Source organism: Camelina sativa, chromosome 14 (genome assembly GCF_030686135.1).
Source record: "Camelina sativa cultivar CO46 ecotype springtype chromosome 14, ASM3068613v1".
Lineage (NCBI taxonomy): Eukaryota > Viridiplantae > Streptophyta > Magnoliopsida > Brassicales > Brassicaceae > Camelina > Camelina sativa.
In genome coordinates, this window is record NC_141893.1 from 3,396,805 (window position 1) to 3,411,596 (window position 14,792).

At 36.0% G+C, this 14,792-nt stretch overlaps 4 protein-coding genes across 5 annotated transcripts; 1 reads left to right on the forward strand and 3 right to left on the reverse strand.

Annotated features, from left to right (window-relative positions):
• Nucleotides 1-324: 324 nt before the first annotated feature.
• Nucleotides 325-3,200, reverse strand: LOC104739458 (protein CHLOROPLAST J-LIKE DOMAIN 1, chloroplastic). Its single transcript, XM_010459807.3, has 10 exons — nt 2,985-3,200; nt 2,610-2,709; nt 2,412-2,516; nt 2,242-2,319; nt 2,097-2,152; nt 1,936-1,993; nt 1,634-1,759; nt 1,441-1,536; nt 1,132-1,203; nt 325-684 (listed from the first exon to the last, which is right to left on the reverse strand). The coding sequence occupies exons 1-10, from the start codon at nt 3,131-3,133 to the stop codon at nt 622-624; spliced, it is 903 nt and encodes a 300-aa protein (XP_010458109.1). The 5' UTR covers nt 3,134-3,200; the 3' UTR covers nt 325-621.
• A 1,090-nt stretch (nt 3,201-4,290) lies between these two features.
• On the forward strand, nt 4,291-6,028 carry LOC104739459 (phosphoenolpyruvate carboxylase kinase 1). The gene is made up of 2 exons (XM_010459808.2): nt 4,291-5,325; nt 5,464-6,028. Exons 1-2 carry the CDS (start codon nt 4,527-4,529, stop codon nt 5,514-5,516), a joined length of 852 nt encoding a protein of 283 aa, XP_010458110.1. The 5' UTR covers nt 4,291-4,526; the 3' UTR covers nt 5,517-6,028.
• A 4,239-nt stretch (nt 6,029-10,267) lies between these two features.
• LOC104739460 (sialyltransferase-like protein 1) lies at nt 10,268-13,290 on the reverse strand. Its single transcript, XM_087485557.1, has 11 exons — nt 13,044-13,290; nt 12,846-12,928; nt 12,527-12,613; nt 12,344-12,421; nt 12,169-12,260; nt 11,874-12,075; nt 11,670-11,760; nt 11,493-11,551; nt 11,155-11,303; nt 10,897-10,978; nt 10,268-10,810 (listed from the first exon to the last, which is right to left on the reverse strand). The coding sequence occupies exons 1-11, from the start codon at nt 13,147-13,149 to the stop codon at nt 10,412-10,414; spliced, it is 1,428 nt and encodes a 475-aa protein (XP_087341683.1). The 5' UTR covers nt 13,150-13,290; the 3' UTR covers nt 10,268-10,411.
• A 42-nt stretch (nt 13,291-13,332) lies between these two features.
• Nucleotides 13,333-14,568, reverse strand: LOC104755053 (uncharacterized). 2 transcript variants are annotated; one of them, XM_010477375.2, is made up of 3 exons: nt 14,406-14,568; nt 14,102-14,224; nt 13,333-13,894 (listed from the first exon to the last, which is right to left on the reverse strand). In XM_010477375.2, the coding sequence occupies exons 1-3, from the start codon at nt 14,522-14,524 to the stop codon at nt 13,438-13,440; spliced, it is 699 nt and encodes a 232-aa protein (XP_010475677.2). In that variant the 5' UTR covers nt 14,525-14,568; the 3' UTR covers nt 13,333-13,437. The 2 variants fall into 2 exon arrangements, with proteins under 2 accessions (XP_010475677.2, XP_087341684.1); XM_087485558.1 differs by having other exon boundaries at nt 14,102-14,216; nt 14,406-14,545.
• Between the last annotated feature and the right edge of the window lie 224 nt (nt 14,569-14,792).

Sequence of the window (14,792 nt, forward strand, 5' to 3'; positions counted from 1 at the left end):
GATATGGAAACAGAGTCAGCTCCAACGTGTCAATTCTACTCGTAATTCGTGAATCGTGGCGTCTCTGTCTCTATCTGATTTATTTCCAACGTGTCAATCTATTTTTCTATCGGAGCCACGCCAATTCTGAAAGCATACGTACAGGTACAGAGTTGAAGAAACTTTGACGACGACCGAAAGCAGTCTAGCCATCTGACGTGACGTTTATCTAACCCAACCAATCCGAACGTACCTCAAGACATCTATTCTGATGATTTTTCTCAGCACCAACATATTAAGATATCAAACCTCGCTCAAACACAACATTTTTATGAATCAGCAGACTTTTGAAAAAGTTGGAATCACTTGCTTAACATAGAACACTTAGTGCAACATTAGAAAAAATCCTTCAACTTGCGAGCCCCAGCATTAAAAGTACATAGATATGACTTAAGATTCTAAGGGATTCTCTCTTGCTAATCTTACCTGATCGTTTCCACAAAAAATGTTATACCCCATCTCTCCGGAGAACATAAACTTTTTTCATCTCAAACTCTCGTAATATCTCACAGCCACAGGATATACAGCATAACTTCGCCAAAAGCATCAAATAGATCAACTCTCCACTGGGGCTCTCTCGCATTATCTGTAATACGACGCTATAACATAGAGTATGAAAGCCGATGACGCCGTCACTATTAGTTCCTGCAACCCAATCAATATCAACGTTAGCAATGTTGTTACAACATCAGAACCCTGGTTGACAGTTGTCACTTATGAAACTATTTCATTTCGAATTCGAGATTAGACCCTTCTATTTGTTAAATTTTGGTTCAGCAATTGTTTCAACACGTATCAAACTAAGGTGTTCTCATTTCATACCTAACACTTGCGCATCTAATTTTCATCTCAGTAGATGTGTACACATACCGCAATACCTATGGATGTGACCAGTCAAATATATTCTAAATAAACGGCACAATCATCTACAACCTAATCAGCTAGTGTTTGTTCGTTGAGGCTTAGCCAGCAATTGACAAAAATATCCAAAATCAATTTTGACCAAAATCATCGTATTATATGGTTCTAGACTTCTAGTTAAGGGAAGGTTTCAGGAACAGAGAGATATGGGGGATATGCAAGAAGACCAACCTGGTTATTGTAAAGAACAATGGGTATGGAGTTGCCCATGTACTCGATGACATTTAAGATTCCGGTGTAGGCCTGCAAAGCATGATTCACTATGAGTTAATCATAGTATATAATCAATTAAAAGAATTTTGATATATCTAATAACTAGATCCAACAATCAGGAGCATCCAAACAATAATGCTTTGACACTGTGGGTTTTATTTATTATCACGGATGTTGTTTTCTTTGAGTAAAGTTCAACCTTTACCAGATATAGTGCAACATAAAACAGATTCTTTAAAACAGTGGAGTCTTGATGGAGATACATACCAAAGATGCCACAAGTATAGAGCCGAAAACTAGTGAAAGCGAACGAAGAAGCCTCTTTCCCATTCTCAATCCTCGTCCACTTTCTTCACCTTCCTCCTGCAGTCAGTATCAAACATCAATGCTCAGCAGGACTAGAAGAGCCACCAGGTGTACCAACATAAAAATAAGGCTTCTATGTTTCTTTAAAACGCACGTTATATATTGGAGATGAAGGTGCTTCAAAGGATTTTAATTTCTCAAATATTCTGTAAACAAATGCGAAAGACATGAACTGCAGCGGCTTGTATTCAACACTACGTTTTATCGCAATCCATGCACTCTGCAAAAAGAAAGAAAAAGAGAGAGTGAGAGTATGCATACATATGTGAGAAACGAGCCACTTTTTCTGGAAGAAACAAGTCATTTCAAATGAAGCATGATGTCTTGAATTCATAAAGGCTACAGATGCTAAATTAGCAACATGATCCTCAAACTTGATTCTTCTGAAACACTTACAAACACAACTGATATTGCTAGGTTGATCAAAATATCATTTTTGGGCGACTTGGAAAACCTGGAACAACACGGATCAACAAATCATGATTAGCATTAGCAATATATCATCCATTTGAAGGATAAAAAGCAATAATTTGAGTAGACTCATAAAGAATCTTTACCTAGGACCCCATGGTATCATGGGCTGCTTATCAGCATACTTAATATCCTTGGAAACCTGAATTATAAGAAATTCACAGAGGATTAAGAAAGATAGTAAATAGAGTCAAAGACGGCATACGGCAAGAAGGAGGGCACAAAACATACCTTGAAAGAACCGAAAGTCACACCCTTTTTCCTATTCATCAACTGGGCATACATGAGCTTATCATATGCTTTCTCAAGCTATCAAAAAAGGTAAAATAGAAACGTGTTAACAAGTAACAAAGAGAAATCATTACTTAACAGGAGTCTGGAGAAAGAGAGAGGTAACCTACTAGAGCAGCAGTGGCTTCATCACCGCTCCTCTGAGCATCTTTAAGTTTCCTTCCATAAGTTTGCTTGATCTTGTCAAATCCCTCTATAGGGTTAACACCAAGAACCTGAGAAGGTATGCAATCGTGTCATGAGGACTGCAATAAAAACAATGTGACCAACAAAAATAAGACCTTTCCAGGACTCTAGAGATCAGTTACCTCATATGGGTTAAAGTCAGCATCCGACTGTGGACTTCCAGCAGCAGACGAAGCAGCACGTATCACAATCCTGCTCTGCAACACCTTTCCTTGGGGAAGCCTGTTAAAAATTCACACATCTTCAATTACAAATTTACAATGACAACGTTTAGGAACTGGTTTGAAATTGAGCAAATCGATGGCGATTCCTAAAGACCAACTAAAAGTTATAAACTTTATAGCCAACTGTTGAGGGCTTTTGTTCACAAAATTCGTAAGTTTACAATAATCCTAAGTGAAACAAAAGAAACTAGGAGACGATGTTACTTCAATGATAAAGCCACTGACGAAAACTGGAAAAAAGTAGCAGCATCAAGGGCAGAAAGGAGAAAGTACCTGAGAAAAGAAGGCGATTTGGGAGAGCGAAGAGTAAGAAGAGAGTTCCTATGAGCGATTTGAGGATGAGGGTATCGAAGCGCGTTGGATATTGAGGAAGCCATGATGGAGCAGGAGGACACAGAAGTAGATAGTGCGAGAGGAGCCATGGCAGAAGAGAGAGCTGGTGTGTATAGGGCAAAAAAAGGCAAATTAAAAAGTGAATTGTGTTCTGTTCGGTCAAGTTCAAATCCTTTAAATAAATAATAGCTATAACCTCACACTGACAAGTAAGTTCGCGTGGCCTAATGGATAAGGCGCTCGCCTCCGGAGCGGGGTTCGAGTCCCATCGTGAATGATTGTCCCTGAGACCATATGTTCTAAAGATTGTATTCTATTAATTTAACTTTTTTGACCTACAACTTATCACGGCCTATTTTCAGCCCAACCTGAGTATCGGGCCAAGCGTAATGTCAGCCCAACCGGATTGTCTTGTTGTTTTCGTTTTATTTTTCCTTAGGTTTGTTGTTTTCGTGGGCCTTATAATGTTTTAATTCAAAATTGTAATTTTTCGAAGGACTATCTCCCAATATATAATACAAACATGCCTCACTTTATTGCACTTTTGTTTTAGTAGAGTACATATACAGCATAACTCACTCACTTTTGAGAATTGAGAGGCATATAGTATAGAGTACATATGTATCGCATCATTACTCACTTATGAGAGGCATATATAGCATTTTGTACGAAACAAAGTAATGCAAGTAGTTTGAAGAAGACCAATATACATGTAAATGTAATAGCCTGAAAATGTAGCTGGATTCATGATGTGTTCTATTGTTAGTAAAAGCGATGACGCAGTATAGAAACAAAACAGCAGGTAGGAAAAAACATGGATCAGTAGCATAATAAAATTGTTAATTTAGAGATTATATAGTGATGTAATATGATGATGGTAATGGTGTAGTGTGACATTTATATAGTTCTTATATTAATTTTCAGGTCACTGGTATACTAATATGAATATCGATCGATGTTGATGTGTAAGACTCATGCATGAGCATAATGGAGACCGTAAATGCAAGCGCTGATTTGGTTCACAGGAATTTTATTTACAACAAATCTAATAATAACTTGAATACAATATTAGACTAATGTTATGACCGTTTCAAAGAATAAAACAAATTCTTGAATGTAGTAGATAGAACAAAAAAAAAAATAGTGGTTACGATGTAAGTAAAACTGCATACATATAGAAAAAAGAAAAAAAACTTAGAAACCTTATCGAAGTAAAATCCAAATAAAGATAGATTTTGGATTCGCAAATAATATCTGAAATCCTATTTTTGAAGTCAAATAAAATTAAAATGAAAAATTGGAAGTTAACGAAAAAAATACCAAAAGAAAAGAAAAGAATAAAAGAAAAAAACATGTAGGCATCAAAAAGAATATTCTTTAAGAATTAAGGCTATAAAAAAAAGGGTAGAGCCGACTCAAAGTGCTCTTCTTAACTCACACAACCAACCTAAACAACAACAAATACAAACAAAGAGTGATATTATGACTTGCAGCCAAACACTCGCAAACAACAACAAATACCAGATCTGCGAGGAGATCGGCCGTGGCCGTTTCGGCACCGTCACTCGCGTCTACGCTCCGGCCACCGGTGATTTCTTCGCCTGTAAAACCATCGACAAGGCCTCTCTCTCCGACGACCTCGACCGTGCCTGCATCGACAACGAGCCTAAGCTCATGGCTCTCTTGTCGTACCACCCTAACATCGTTCAAGTCCACGATCTCGTCGACACTGACTCGACTCTCTCTATCTACATGGAGCTCGTTGATCCTTCCGTTTCGATCTACGACCGTCTCGTCTCTTCCGGAACCTTCTCCGAGTCTCAGACGGCTTCCTTCGCCAAACAGATTCTCCAAGCGCTGTCGCATTGTCACCGATACGGCGTCGTTCACAGGGACATCAAACCGGAGAACATTTTGGTAGATCTACGAAACGATACGGTTAAGATCTGCGATTTCGGCTCGGGGATTTGGCTTGGGGAAGGTGAGACGACGGAAGGAGTCGTCGGAACGCCGTATTACGTGGCGCCGGAGGTACTGATGGGGTATTCGTACGGAGAGAAGGTGGATCTGTGGAGCGCAGGGGTGGTTCTGTACACGATGCTCGCCGGAACACCACCGTTTTACGGAGAGACGGCGGAAGAGATATTCGAAGCGGTTCTGAGAGGAAACCTGCGTTTTCCGACGAAGGTGTTCAGGGGAGTGTCGTCGATGGCAAAAGATTTCTTAAGGAAGATGATATGTAAAGATGCTTCTAGAAGATTCTCAGCCGAACAAGCTCTGAGTAAGATTCCTGCAAATCCATCAGATCTGTTTCTCTTTATTTGCATTTAATTTTTTTTATTTTTTTAATTAATGTTAGGTTTGTTACCTAAATAGATAGATTCAAAAACTAATAGTGGTATTATTATGGATAATGCAGGGCACCCATGGATTCAAAGGGCAGGAGAAGCAGAGGAGGAGAGATTCATCTAATGAAAGATTCTCTCTGTGTCTGTGGGGAGAATCAAATAAATAAAGAAGAGTAGCGAATGGGAGTGATAGCTTATCATCTTTCTTTTATCTAACAAGTACGAGAAGTGTCTTTGTGTTTCTGTGTGAGTGGTCTTCGGCATATGTAAATTTTGGCTTTTGGGGCCATTGTAGATTCCGCCTACCTACCTAAGAAGACTCTGGAAAAAAACGCATAAAAAAAAAAGGAGCTGAATAAGTTGATGCCAAAGCTTTGTGTGTGGCTTCTTCTGTTTGAGTTTGGCAATGAGTTTTTTTTTTTTTTTTTGTTTTCTTCCTTTTTGTGAATTTCGAAGGCTTTTTGATAAGTCTTTAGTTAGGAGAGGGGTTGTAGACGGTAATGTAGAGGATAACGATCTTTTCCGCCTTTTACGGGTTTTTTTTTTACCATGTGGGTGAGTAAAGGGATGTGAGAATGCAGAGTTGTACTCTTCTTTTTCTACTTTTAATCAAATAATATAAGTTTTTTTATGTAATTTGCTTTTTTATCCCTAATCTAATCTTTTATCTTATTTAATCTTATCTAATCCAATCAATTAATTTGAAAACAAAATGAATATCGTTGTTCAGAGATTCTTGGAGAGAAACCATATCGCTTTGCTATATTTTTTTTTTTGCTGGTTTTGTAAAAAAAAATTCAGATGAATTGAAAGTGTTGTTGTTTTATATATCAGATCTTTGTTATTGGCATGACAAGTTGTCTCAAATTTTGTTAACTTGGTATAAAGACCAAATCTGATTATATTAAATTAAAATATATTTAACAACGTTATGTAAGGGTTTGACATGTGTCAATTATTCAAGTATTATTTTCCAGTTTTATATTTTTTAAAGTACATTTTGTTAAACATTTTTTCCTTATCTTCTAGAATCATTTAAGAGTTGATATATGTTACTAATTCTACTAAAAATATTCGGTTACATGCAGATCCTTTAATCTAGTATCTTTGATAACACTCCACCGGTTTATAAAGTTAGTGCACACTTTTCGTAATAGATCAAACTTTTTCACTCATGACTTTTTTTGATGTGTACAAAGATGTACGGTGACGGAGAAAAAAAAACGATGTACGGTAAGCTAGTTAGGTACGTTTTCTCTTCTGTTTTTCCAAAATCCCCACTTTTCAAAATTCCAAATCAACGTCACTTTTCTTTTTTTTTTACATTTGCAAAGTCAGATTATAAGAATAAACCAAGTATCCATCGTAGCATATAATCTCCTTGTCTGCCCCAAATATATATTGGAATCTTTTTCAAGAAAAAGAAAAGCAAAATCAACAATGTAAATATGAATTTTTTTTGTTTGTTAGAAATGAGCATATCTTCTAAGCATATTCTTTCACAAAATTAAATCAGACGAAATTTCCAATCTCCATAAGTCAGGTGTTCCCACGTTTAGTAGTATATGCCGTGGATCAAACCCCTTATTGATTCCTTTCTTGCAGGGGACTCCTTACGTTTTAAACGTCACTCATGATGAATCTTCCGAGTCAGCAGAAGAGACTACTAATTTTATTTAACAATTCAAAACAGAGTTATTCTTTGTTTTCATTATGTTCTCGTTAGTCCATAATGAAATAAATGTGAACGCATAAAAATCCCCCTTCCATTAACGCATGAAAGGATCCTACAATAATTGAAAAAGACAATAGATTAAATTACTAACCATAGTTCGGTAGTCCTAATCAGAGGAATAAATATTTTTGTATTGCATATTGCGTGATACCTCACATGCCCGGTGGCATGCATTACCATGCCCATAACACTCTATAATTCTTACTAGCTCCGATTATAAAATAAATAGCAAAAAAAATAGATCTTCATTATAAAAAAAAAAAAAAGCTTATTCATATCGATTGTGACAGTTATAAATCGCATGTCACGTAACTGCGTGGCATAGTATATTAGTGTATTCATCAATCATCATCAACACAACATTTTTATAGTGGTGTAAAGTATCGTGGAGGCTTGCAATGAATCCACTAACGACGTATGATTTGTGTAGAATTCACTTTTTAATGCAGACGTGGAATCATTGATAAAAAGAAAAGATGGAATCGTTTTATCCCTCTCTCTCTTTTGAATTGCATTTTAATGAATAAAACAATATAGATGAAAAAATCAAATCGATAGCTCAATGATATAAAACAAATTTTGAGAGAAACTAACGAGGGGAGTAGACAACACATGAACACAACACAACACAACACAATGGCCCTACCCATGTGGTACGTTTGGCTTAATGGATAAATATCTCATCGATGACCCTTGAGGTCTTATTATGGGTATTATATAATCCTGACAAATATATATATATTTATATATATAACCCATAATTTGTGCAAGCAACAAGTAATATCTTTATCGATACGACTACTTTGACCAAATACAATACAGTTTAAAATATTGTCAGATCCAGAGTTTGAATGCAGTATACTAACTATATACATATATATAATTGTATTAGCTAGAAAACGAGTAAATGCGATTTAAAAAGAAATCCAATTCTGTAAGGAACATGCTAGAAGAGACAACGTTAAACCTAACTTATTGAAACCGAACCTAACTTACATATCTTGAAAGCTGTCAAAGCCTTATAAGATACCGACATTTTTCACTAGTCCGTAACTGCGACATATATCGAGAAACATATAATTGCAATAAACAAAAATAGTCCCACGAAATTATTTGTGCCGTTGTGGGGAATCGTCTCTTGGAGACGCGTCAAAGCCAAATGCAAAGTTTTAAAAGTAGGACCCAAATACGACTGGTGGTGATCAGCGGCTTGACAGATCACGTCATGTGGTCGACCGAAGAATCAACTACGTGGTGGTTGATAAGCTATCTTTCTTTAGCCACATTGTCTTTGGATAGTAGCGATGCCGTATATTTTATATAATTGTCTCTTTACATTTATTTTTTTTTTTCTTTTCTTAATTTTGTCGATATCTTTGCCCAGAGATGGTTCGTACGGTAGCCTCGGAAGTCAAGAACAGAAAAAGAAGCAATCACGTGGGTGATTAAACAATCACGTACTATATCCAATGCGCCTAAGAAAAAAACAAAAGGAAAACTAACGATTATAAACTAACTCATGTGGTTGAATATTCATCTTATAGACTAAAACTAGAGGATTTTAAGGTTTTTATTATGATTTAAATTGTTGTTGATAAGCATTTTAAGAATATTTGGTTTTACAAGCGGTGAAAACGTTGGGTCGACGACATTAAGACGGAACGACCGACCCAAGTAATATTATTGTTAAAGTGGTTATGAACTCCACATTATGCATACCTTTGTTCAAATTCAATTTATTATTTTGCGACCGAAGACCATCTCCGATAGTTTTCTCTATTTTTCTTCTATAATAGAGGATCTCTATAATAGAGGAGATGATTGCTCCAATAGTTTTTTCTATTTTTTCTTCTAAAAAAGAATATTCCAAATATATTCTTTTATTTTATTTTACAATTAACATTTTTTATTTATAAAAATTGCAAACTAACCCATTTTATTTGAAATTTGTAACACTTTCATAAAATTATTATTTTTATTTAAATTAAATATTTTAGCTATATTGGTGGATCCCAAAGTAATTTACCGGATTATTAAGTTATTAGTTTTTGTTGTATTAAAATAATTATTATGGATTGAATGAAAAATAAATTTTATAATTTTTATAAATTATCTTTTCCAAATGGTAGTTTCAATATTTTAGACTAAATATTTATACTTAAATTTATATTATTAGTTTTTAAAAATATTTATTTTATTAAATTTGTATTATTAGTTCTTAAAAATATTTATTTTATTTATTTTGGTCATAAATAAAAAAGAAGTTAAAGATTAAGAGGATTACTTTGCAAATAAAATAGTTCACCTCTATTTATAGAGGAAAAAATAGATTTTCTCTAAAAATAGAGAAAAAATAACAATCTTTATTATAAAGGTGAAAATAAAGATCCATTGAAGCAAAACTAGTCTATAATAGAGGTTATAAGTGAAAATAAAAGACTATTGGAGATGCTTTAAGTGACAACAAATTCACAATGATTATTTTATAAATGATTCGGTGTTTATAAAGACAAAGTTCAGCCAGGGTCATGCCTTGGTAAATGTATAATATATAGTTTTACAAAAAAATGTATAATATATAAAGCAATATTTAACCAACAAATTGAAAATATTATTGTTGGAAACATAACTGAAAAGAGGGGTTTAGTCAAGTTAAAAAAGAGAAGACATTTTGTTTGGAAAATAAGAAGTGGAAATGTGTGTACAAAAATAAACACTTTGCCGTGCATGTTCATGCCTGAGAGAAGAAACTTCCACTTCATGAAACGATGGTTTTCTTAAGTTCTTATTCCATCATTTCTTTGCAGTTTCGTGGCTATACCCAAATTATACGTACGAAAGTACCTTATTATTTAACTTAGAATTGGAAAAATTGGAGCAACTTCTTATTGGACCAACTATTCTCAGTTATGTCCTTATTTTGTAGGTAATTAGTATACCCAATAAAACAAAACCATAACAGGGCCCAACTTTTCGACCTTATGATCCTTGTTACGGACAATCTTGTTTGTTTGTCGGAAAATTGCACCTGTAAAACCTGAAGACTCTTATTGCTTTACCCACAAAAAGAACATCAATAAATGCTCTCTTCTGTTTTGTATCTCTCTGAACTCTGTTTAGAACTTTAGATCAAAATCGACTTTTGGAAGTAAATGAAGTTACTATAGCCTGATTGCCTCAAGACTTTCATTGTAACAGTTGATAAAAACAGAACTAAACCTTTACTTTGTCAGCTCAGTTGGACTTCAAAAATTGAACCTTTACAAGATGACAATGAACAACATTTACGCCTCTAATTTTAGTGGATGCCTCACGCAAACCAGATCGTCCAGTTTATTTCCATCCATCTTGTACTGTGTCACCCCTTTCATTTGGATGTAGTGATCCCTAGCTTCCTTTCTTAAACTCCTCAATGGCATCACTTCCCATTTCTTGTAATTTGACTTCTTCCTGATCACACTCATGTCCGGAGATCCCGAGACTGGTCCTTTTGTGGGATCTGCGTCGCCCCACACTTTACAGTTACCGAATTGTCCTAACCCATCCCTCTTCGAACCAGTTGGCTGTTGGCTCCTTTGTAGGCGTAAGGCTGCTGCATGAGCTCGGCTTATCATTTCACGACTTGGCACACTTGACCAGTCCTCCTTTCTCTGGGATCTCATGGGAGAATGGATCCGGATTACCTGCCAAGCACGATTTCTTTAGAGAGACCACAAAAGGGTTAACGTTTAGAGCAAACAGAATTAAGGTTTTGACAAGTTATCCGTACACCAAGACACTCTAGAAGTTGGTAGTATGCCCTTCCTTGAAGTGGGTTGTGCCCTTTCCTTGGCGTGGAAAAGTAACGCGTCCTGCATTGAATTCAAAGATACAAAGTGAGGAAACATGACTATTATCTCTAGAAGTATACTTGACTTTTCCCGATTACCAAGGTAAATTATTGTCAAATTCGAGGAATCTAATCTCCTAAACAGCTTTGGCATGATAAGAGATAGCAATATGGATAAAAGTTATTTAGGATACTTGCCACTCTGTGTATCCAGGATCGACTGTGAAACCATATATGTCAACGATATCGCACATAGACAATGCTAGTTCAATGGATTTCATCCCGGTTCCTTTTGCACCTCTGCGTAGGACAATTCCTTGGAAAAGATAAACAGGGTTTGGTATACCCTGTTACAAAATAATTTAAAGCCGTGTAAGAACACCCTGTAACTCATGTAAAAGTGACTGCAAGGATTCAGCATTCAGTGTCTTCAATTATGTTATTTAAGGGGCATTGTTACAAACGACTACAGTGGAAGTTGTAAAGAAAAACGGTCATGATGGGAAAAATAAAATTAAAGAAGACGGTAACTATACCTTTATCATTTCGTTGAAGTCTCGGTGGGTCACACTTTTAATTATAAGCACCTCACTGTCTGCAGTAAATGACAGTTCAGAAGGTTACATCAGACGGGCAAAGCTACAATGAGTGCTTGAAGATAATGAACCATAAGATGCAGATAATGTATTTGTCTACTATGAGTACTAACTAACCAGACCCATTGAGAATCTTAACCATGTTACGAGCTGCACCACGAACAACTAGTCGGAAATCCCTTTTTACTCCTACGTACTTGGCATACTTCTGCAACAAAATATAAGCAACGCCAGTGAAGGAAATCAAAATTCCACACTAGGTCGAAACACAATCGGAAAACTCAAAGAAATCACAAATCAGAATGTTAGACATATAACTACCTCATTGACAGGAGCTTCATTGTCTCGAAACACAGCATCATGACTGTCAATCTCTTCACCGAACTCTGTTTTTAACAGATCTCCAGAATTTCCAACAACAGCGCACTTATGAAACTGCCGAGGGTGGAAAGGAGGCTTAGCCGGAAGGATCACATTAAGATGCTCCTCACACAATGTACGATTATAACACTTCTCAGCTCCCCTGAAACCCGAAAGATCAAAAGAGCTCAACAAGAAATAATCAAATAACACAAGCAAACCATTAGACAAGATGTGTACTGTGTAGGGATCATACAACTGTGCAATTCTCAAAGCTGCATAGTCCAACCATCCATCAGGGCGTACATCGAGGTATTCTCTTGTCAATACTGTAGTCATATTGCGGTACTGCATTACTCAGACGCATCAGAATTCTAATGAAGTTCTCAAACAAGAAAATTCTAATCAGAGAAAGAAAGAAGCACACGAACCTGCTCCCATAAAAGAACCGCCTCACAGACATTATACTTGAACTCCAATGCCTCAAAAACTTTAAACTGTGCATTGTACTGTAATTGAAGGACAAGAATATAAGTGAGAAAAAAAAAAAACTTGATCCACTTTAAAACCAATGAAATATCAAAAAAATAAGCCACACACAAATGTAAACATACCCAAGTGCTGTTAGTGCCTTCAGGGAACTTGAGGATCAAATTGCAGTGATCAATAATATGAGCAGAGAGTCCAAGCCCTCTCTTCGCCTGCATAAACAGTATAAACATTATTCTAACTCCCAACACATCTTCCAAACTACAAAAATTTCATCACAATCCCATAACCTATAGACTCTTCCAGCACAACATTGAGTTTTTAGCAGGTGTACTTCCAGATCAAAACTAGTGCGCAAGAACACATATATCCAAAATCAAAGATGAAAAAATCCATAAAGAAACTTGTAAAAAAATCAAAGAAATCTGGGAATTGGAGACAAACCACGCACTGTTGAACGCTGGATTGAAAACCTGACAAGATCTGGATATCTTCCTGTTGAAGATCTAGTTTACGAGTATTACTAGCTGCGATATGAACAATCAAAAATCGTTAAGAGTTACTCGAACAATTCAAGATGAGAGGGAAGTGTGAATGGTAAAAAAGGAAGGAGACGGAAAGGTTTAAGCGACGGAGGAGGACCTGCGAAGAAGGAAGATTGGATGGAGAAAAGGAAAACGGAGAAAACTGCGAGTACGCAAAGAACTTGAAGAAGCGGCAGTTTCCGGCCAGCTTGGTGAGATCTCATTCTTCTTCAAACCATGAAAGAGCGAACCCAACCAAGTGAGAGAGTGATCGATCGAATTTTAGAAACAGATGTCGCCGGAGATACTTTTAGTACGCCGTTGCAAGATCTTTATTAATCCAAGGACTCAAACCGCAAATAAAAAAATCTCACGTGACATTTGATCCAAAATAAAAACATCTCACGTGACCTTTAATGATTTTTTTTATTAATGGTACAGTTTGCAAAATTACGCGTTAATACATGTTCGCATTAATTTGTGTCTTTGTTTATAAAAAAAAACAACGCAACTCAAATCGTAGAAGAAAGCAAGAGTTGAGCACTATTATGTTCCTTCTCGACGAAAGGATGATCATCCGCGATAAGATCATTCTCACAAGGTTGGTGGTCGTCATTCAAGAACGAGCTGTTGTCTCTTACTATGTTCGTTTCAGAATGTCTAACGAAACTCGAGTTTCCGAATCCTGTGATCCGACCAGTGCTTTGCTTACGGGTTCGATCTCTCTCGTTTTTAAGAAACATGTCATCTTCGAGCAATCTTAGCACCTTCTCGGCTATGTTTCGAACTTTTACACCACAATCGAATCCTTTCTCGTCGATCCACTCGATCTTTATGACATCTTCAATAATTACTCTCTCGTGTTGAAACTCATTGAATACACTTAGTGGGCCGTTGATCAACAAGTGGTTCAACATTGACAACGTGTTGTACATGCCGCGCCATTCCCTTCTATCAAACATTACCATTCTGAAAACATAATACGAAAGTTATATAGATTCTAAATATAGTTACTATATTTTGTAGGATTATAATGGTTGTTGAATGGTTATATATATCTTATTTAAATTTATGGGGTAGTTTTGTATTGATGGATTTATTATTAGTGGCTAGATGCCTAGATGATATAAATTCTAAGTTGTTTTGCTTGAATCAAAGTGAGGCAAAATATATAACCTTTGCCGTAGAATCCTCACGATTCTTTGAAATTGATCGACCTCAAAAGAAGCTCTGGTTATGACCGCCATGGAACGTGCGTCTATTAACGAGTGAGTACTGCCCTTAACTTCTTCTGTCAGTCTTCAAATCGGACGGGTTAATTAATGCAAAATCCGTTAGTATAAGAGAGCTCTCTTCTAAAACATCACAACAACAAATTTTGGTAATAAAAGTTACCTTATACTTAAGTTTCAAAAATTTAAGAGATTTAAGTTTAGCAGGAAAAAAGGTCGTTTCTAGAAATTTAGTAAAGATGACTCACAGTTCTTCTGCAGTAACGTCGGTTACGGCGAGACGAGCAGTCTTGATCTTTTCCTTGATGAAGAAAGAAGCTTGCTTCTTAAGTTCATGGAACACCGGATTTTGCATAAGCTTAGACATCTCTAATTCATGATATGCTCAATAAACAAAAACATAATCAATATATCTATGTAGATCCATCTTAATATATAGTTGAAGTACCTTATCAGAATTGCAGGACGTACGTAAGAAAAACAACAACTCCACTATACCTAGAACAAAATAACCAACCACTACTCTTTGAACGTCAAAGGTATAAATTATAAACTATTAATGGATGTGAGGAAGAAGAGACAAGAATCGGGGATTGAGAAATCGATGCTTTTATCTTTTAGTCTTGTATCGCCTC